The following is a 6,681-nucleotide window of genomic DNA, read 5'->3' on the forward strand; positions in this document are numbered from 1 at the left end:
TCTAACTTTTCTGGTGACTGAGAGGTGCCCTTTCTTTAGGGTAAACACAGCCTTGTATCCTTAACTAGAGAGTGGGACAATTGTAAGTATTTCACCATTTTGCTGATAAGTAATGGGAAATGTGAAGGTTATGTCTTCTTTGGGGGAAGGTTACAGAATTAAGAGTTAGGATCTGAGTTAAGATCTATTTCGGTGTTTTGGTTGTCGTGTAGTCTGCAAAGTTATGCTATAGAATAGGGCTGAACACACCGTTCTTAGGTAGGTTGTGTAAAAATGGTGAAAAAAAACACAAAAGGGACTCCTGAATCTCTCTTCCTCTCATTTTTTGACACAGAATATGCAATTTTGGAAAGGATGCCTTTGTAAAGATCTTAGAAAGCAGTCAATGGAAGCCTGAATGTTTCTAATATCTAGGAAGAAGATATTGATTTGTTTTCTTGGAAGAAAGGACCATCACTTTGAATTTACTGTAGAGAAGGCAATAGGCCAGATAGATGGCAGAACAGAAGGAATACAGCCACTAGATATAGAGTACCATTGTCCACGTCCCTGGAAAGACTTGCTAAGATACATATTTCTAAAATCCTGGAATTAACACACAGAGAGGCACCTATCAGGTCTTGATTTATTAGACAAGTGCAAAAAGTTAAAAAGTGGAAACAAGAGGATTATCTGGTGTGATTGTTGTTCTTAATGTACTGCGTTATTTCTCTTACCTTTTTTCTGCCTTTATGGGTAATCTCATATTGTTACTCTTTCTGACTTTGTTACCTAGTATATTATATATATATATATATATATATATATGTTTATTTGTTTATTTGAAATACTAAAGGGAAGGGGAGAAAACAAAATAATTGGGAAGGCGTAGGGGAGGGAATCGGGGACAAAACCATGAGCAGGGGACTCAATGTGTGAGAAGTAATACACCTACTACCTGACAAATGTAACTGTAACCCCTCTATACGTTATAGCAACAATAAAAAAGTACAAAAAAATCTATATTTTACTCCCAGTGCTGGTCTTTCACACCTGTTATTTTAGCTACACAGAAGACTGCTTTCTGAGGCTAGAGATTCAAAGCCAGCCTGAGCAGCAAAATCTGTGAGACTCTGATCTCACAAAAAGTGAATTTGGGACTCAAGTGGGGGAATGTTACCCTTGGGCATGAAAAACTCAGCGATATTGCCCAGGTCTAGATTTCAGTTCCTAGAACTGGCATGCATGTATGCACGTATGCATGCACACATGCACACACACACACACATATACACACCAGAAAGAAAACCAAAATAGAAATTAGTAAGTCCAGCAATGATAAATCTCCAGGGAGATTTTATTTTCTAATATTGAACTATGTCAAATTAGATTTAGAACAGTCAGGCCTCTATATTTTACAAAGCCTTTGTAAATACCATATGTCTAGAATTTTTTCTCATTCACTACTCACTACTTTACTATTTCCTTATGATAAAATTCAGCATGTATGACTTTATAGGTTGGATAAAAAGAAATTTCCTCAAAAGGTAATTGCTCTGGATTACCTTTTTTTGTCATGGAGCTTGAACTCTGGGTCTGGGCACTGTTTCTGGGCTCTTCAGCTCAAGACTACCACCATACCCCTGGGCCTGGGTGCTGTCCCTGAGCTCTTCAGTTCAAGGCTATTGTCTTTCCCCTGGAGCCACAGTGCCACTTCCCACTTTCTAGTGGTTAATTGGAGATAAGAGTCTCACATTCTTTAGTGCCAGGGCTTTCTTTGAACCTTGATCCTCAGATCTCAGCCTCCTGAGTAGCGAGGATTGCAAGCATGAGCCACCACGATCAGCTTATGGATTTTTTTAAAAAGAAGAGTCAGTAAAGGGCCAGGAGTTTGGTCTAGTGGTAGAGTGACTGCATAGCATGCATGAAGATCAGGATTGGAGTCCTCAGTACCACATACTTAGGAAATGATAGAAGTGGTGCTGTTGCTCAAGTGGTAGAGCACTAGCCTTGAGAAAGCCCAAGGACAGTGCTCACGCTCTGAGTTCAAGGACCAGCACTGGTAAAGAAAAAGAATATTGTAATATTCTACCATAGTTTTGTTTGAATACATAAAATGGAGTAAATGAAAGAGAAGAAATCAAGGATGATTGGGGTTGTGACAACTAACAATACGGTTGATGGGATATAGTCATGAACAATGAATACTTAAATTCAAAATGATTGAAGAATTCTGAGTTCTTCATTAATTGATGCTTTCATTATACATCAAGTTGTCTAATAAACATTAGGCTGAAGAATGAAACCCGCATCTCAGAATTTTATCTCTTGGGACGCTCAGATGACCCTGAGCTACAACCCACACTTTTTGGGCTGTTCCTGTCCATGTATCTGATCACTGTGCTCGGAAATCTGCTCATCATCCTGGCTGTCACCACTGACCCCCACCTCCACTCCCATGTACTTCTTCCTCTCCATTCTGTCTTGGTGTTACATCTGCTTCACCTACACCACCATCCCCAAGATGCTGGTGGACATCCAGACTCACAGCAGAGCCATCTCCTTTGCAGGCTGCCTCACCCAGATGTCTGTTTTTGTCATTTTTGGCTGTATGGATCTTCAGAAAGAATGACATCGCCCCATTTGTTAGGAAATGGAAAGACTTAGAAAAAATCATATTAAGGGAAGTAAGCCAGACTCAAAGGAACTTAGGCTCAATGGTTTCCCTCATTCGTCATAATCAGTAGAAACCTTGGGCTCTACTAGCAGAGATTTGCAATAAAGCAAAATCTTGATACATAAGGACATATAATGTGAAGCTAATTGAAAGGACCTCCAGGATATTGAAACAAAAGCCATATAATGAATGATTGTTGTCCTTAATGTACTATGTTGTCTCTCATCTCCTTTGCTGTCCCTTGGTTATCTCATATTGGTACAGTATCTCACTTTGTTATCTGATATATTGAATTTATTTGTATTTGGATATTTGAAATTTGATAAGGAAGGGGGGAAACCAAGACAGGTGGGGGGTGTGGGGGGGAGGGAAATGGGTACCAAGACATGTGAAAGGGTATCAATGTATGTGAATCAATGTACCTTTTATCTGGCAAATATCATGTAACCCTTTTACTAATTACAATAAAAAAAAATTTTAAAAAGGAAGAGAGCATACGGAAATGAACAAAATCACTGACAAAAATGGCAATATCACAACAGAAATTACCAAGATCCAGAATATCATGAAGGAATACTTCTCAAACCTTTATGTCAACAAATTTGAGAATCTAGATGAAATGGATGAATTCCTAGCCAATATTAACATACCCACACTGAACCAAGAAGAACTAACCCAACTCAACAGGCCTATTTCAAGCTCTGAAATAGAAATGGCAATTAGAGAACTTCCACCTAAGAAAATCCCAGGGCCAGATGGATTCACAGCTGAATTCTATAAGGTCTTGAAAGCAGAGCTTACACCAATACTCCTCAAGCTCTTCAACGAAATTGAAAATGAAGGTTCCTTACCAAACTCATTCTATGAAGCCAGTATAACCCTCCTCCCCAAACCAGACAGAGATTCATCAAAGAAAGAGAACTATAGACCTATATCTTTGATGAACATCGATGCAAAACTTCTCAACAAAATACTGGCCAACCGTCTACAACAACTCATCAAAAAAATTATACACTATGATCAAACTGGATTCATCACAGGGAGGCAAAGCTGGTTCAACATATGCAAATCAATTAATGTAGTGAGTTTCTTCCCCATATGCATCCTTACGAACCCAACCCTCTTCCCACTGGAGTTCATAGGAAGCAATGTATGTAACCAATTTAGGCCACGATAGATGCCATTGTCTATGATTTCACAAAAGAGTACGAAAGACAAGGAGAGTACAGAATGACACTCTGTGGTGACCATGGACAACAAATCATGGTTTTTGTTGTTGTTCTACCAGTCGTGGAGCTTGAGTTTAGGGCCTGGCTGTGCATGAGATACATTGCTCAAGGCTGGCACTCTATCAGTAGAATCTACAGCTTCATTTCAGACTTTGTGGGGTTGGTTGGAGATTAGACTTTGGAGTGTCCTGCCCAGGTTGCAGCCACCTGTGTCCAGCGTAATCACGATTATCACAGCTTAAGTGTTGCATGCTGGTATTCTTCCAGCTTACCACAGAAACTATTAAACTGGTTTTCCTCATGAAGAACCACTTTTGCCAATAACCAGCCCTCCCCCCTGTTCTTAAGGATTATGCTTTGTCTCTACTGGATCACAATTAGTGCATTCAGCTCCTATTCTTTTCTCCACTCAACATAAATCAATAGCCTTTGGCTCCATTGAGGCTTAATATGGATTCTGGCAATGGAGAAAGCAATGTCATATAGGAGCTTCCTAATTCACACATCCATGACAGAAAGAGAACACAGTATGGTTCATACAGACTGGAAGAATCAGACTATACTGGAAGAATCAGACTAAAGGGCTGGAGGGAGAAAGGCATCTGCGGTTCCATCCTGGAGCACTAGCTACTCAGAAAACTGAAATCTGAGGATTGTGGCTTGAATCCAGCCGAGGCAGGAAAGTCATGTGAGACTTTTATTTTCAAGAAGCTACTCAGAAAAATCCAGAAGGGAGGCTGTGGCTCAAGCCTGAGTGATCTCATCTTGAGTAAAAGCTCAGGGACAGCACCCAGAGCCAGATTTTAAGGACTGCTAAAAACAACAAACAAAAAATAAGAAAGAATGGGAAAGAAAAGGCGATTTTTTTCCTTTTCTATTTTTGTGTGCCAGTTCTGTAGCTTGAATTCAAGGCCTGAGCTCTGTCCTTAGACTTCCTCCAGGTTAGAGCTCTGCCATTAATGCCACAGCACTACTTCTGGCTTTTTCTTATTTTAATGTATGTGGTATTGAGGAAAAAAACCCAGGTCTTCGTGCATGCCGGGCATGCGCTCTAACACTAAGCCAAAGTCCCTGCCCAAAAGGTAATTTTTTTCTTAATGGCTTGGACTCCAAATGCATTGACAGTCTAATTACCCAAATTAGCCCATGTGACACAAAGGAATAGCAAAAACCTCCTTCATCAGCATCCATTGAGCTTTTCCACTCCAGAGGAAGTTTAAGGATAAAATATATTTTTTCCAATCCCTCCTTTTCTTCACATTTGATCAGCTTTTGCTTTCTATTCATTGTGGCAAAAGAAACAAAATAGACATGAGAAAATATTTGTCATGTACACACACAATTTGGCGTCACTATTCATATTGATTCTTTTTTCCCTTTGGTAATGGTCAAGTTGTCCACCACTCTCAGCCTAAAACTTTATACCTGTTAGAAAATTGTTCAATTCTCCCTCTCCAACACTGCAAACCAAGATCCTTCTCTAAATAAGGATGAGGAAAGAGCCAAAGCTGAAAGTGAAAATTCAGGGATGCAAAGTGAGCATCATTAGAAAAATAGGTGTTGGTTTTCTAACTTTTCCAATTAATTTCCTACCTGGAAGCTGCAGGAGCAAACACGGAGAATGCCCGGGTGTGGAATCTCTCCAGGGCTCTGCTAATGTCCCTGTTCCTCAGGCTGTAGATGAAGGGTTTCAACAGGGGAGTGACAACAGCATACATCACTGAGGCCACCACATGGTTTCTGGGGGATGTTGACAGAGCTGAACCAAAGTACTCCCCCAGTCCTGTGCCATAAAACAAGCTCACGACAGACAGGTGAGGGCCACAGGTGGAGAAGGCTTTGTACTTCCCTGCTGTGGATGGGATTTTCAAAATGGAGGACAGAATTTGACAGTAGGAGAAGAGAATGCCTGAGGCAGGGAGAACTCCAAGCAGGATGCCAGTAAGAAACATGACTATCTCATTGCTGAAGCTGTCGGTACAGGCCAGGTGAAGTAGCTGGGAAGGGTGGCAGAAGAAATTGGCAATGTCCACAGTCCTGAAGCAGGTAAGTTGTAAGACAATCAGATTGTGTAGCAGGGATTCCAAAAGACCAAGTGTGAAAGACACCCAAAGTAAGGAGACACAGAGATGAGGGTTCATGATGCATGAATAATGCAGGGGGTGACAGATGGCCACAAAGCGGTCATAGGCCATAGCAATCAGAATCATAGAATCTGCACATGCAAAAGTGATGAAAAGAGACATCTGGGTGAGGCAGCCCCCATAGGAGATGGCTCTGTTCTGACTCTGGAGGTTCATCAGCAACTTAGGGACGGTGTTCGGGGTGAAGCCAATGTCAATCAAGGACAGATTGGAGAGGAAGAAGTACATGGGGATGTGGAGGTGGGGGTCAGAGGTGACGGCCAGGATGATGAGCAGATTTCCAAGCACGGTGAGCAGGTACATGGACAGGAAGAGCCTAAAGAGGACAGGCTGGAGTTCAGGATCCTCTGAGAGCCTCAGGAGGAAGAATTCTGTGGCAGTGGTTACATTTTTTGTGTGAGTATGTCTCCAAACCAATAAAATACACTGAAATACAAAAAGAAATAAAATACCCCTGGCCCTTCATGCTTTGAATGGGAATAGTGACATGCAAATAATTTACACATAGTACTCCGATCTTTTTCTTAATTGGGGCAAAGCCAATGAAAGTCATTAATGATTTTCCTGCTCTCCTTCTTGTAATCATACATCAGATATATGAAGCCAATTTAAGTATAAAACAGATCTTAAGTCACTTTAAAAAGGGAATGCA

The 6,681-nt window shown here is 40.9% G+C and overlaps 1 protein-coding gene across 1 annotated transcript; it reads right to left on the minus strand.

Moving 5' to 3' along the window:
• Window positions 1–5,474: 5,474 nt before the first annotated feature.
• LOC150068398 (olfactory receptor 7E24-like) lies at window positions 5,475–6,416 on the minus strand. Its single transcript, XM_090327972.1, has one exon. The coding sequence runs from the start codon at window positions 6,330–6,332 to the stop codon at window positions 5,475–5,477; it is 858 nt and encodes a 285-aa protein (XP_090184098.1). The 5' UTR covers window positions 6,333–6,416.
• Between the last annotated feature and the right edge of the window lie 265 nt (window positions 6,417–6,681).

Source organism: Megascapheus bottae, chromosome 1 (assembly GCF_031878675.1).
Source record: "Megascapheus bottae isolate mThoBot1 chromosome 1, mThoBot2.hap1, whole genome shotgun sequence".
NCBI classification, from domain to species: Eukaryota; Metazoa; Chordata; class Mammalia; order Rodentia; family Geomyidae; genus Megascapheus; species Megascapheus bottae.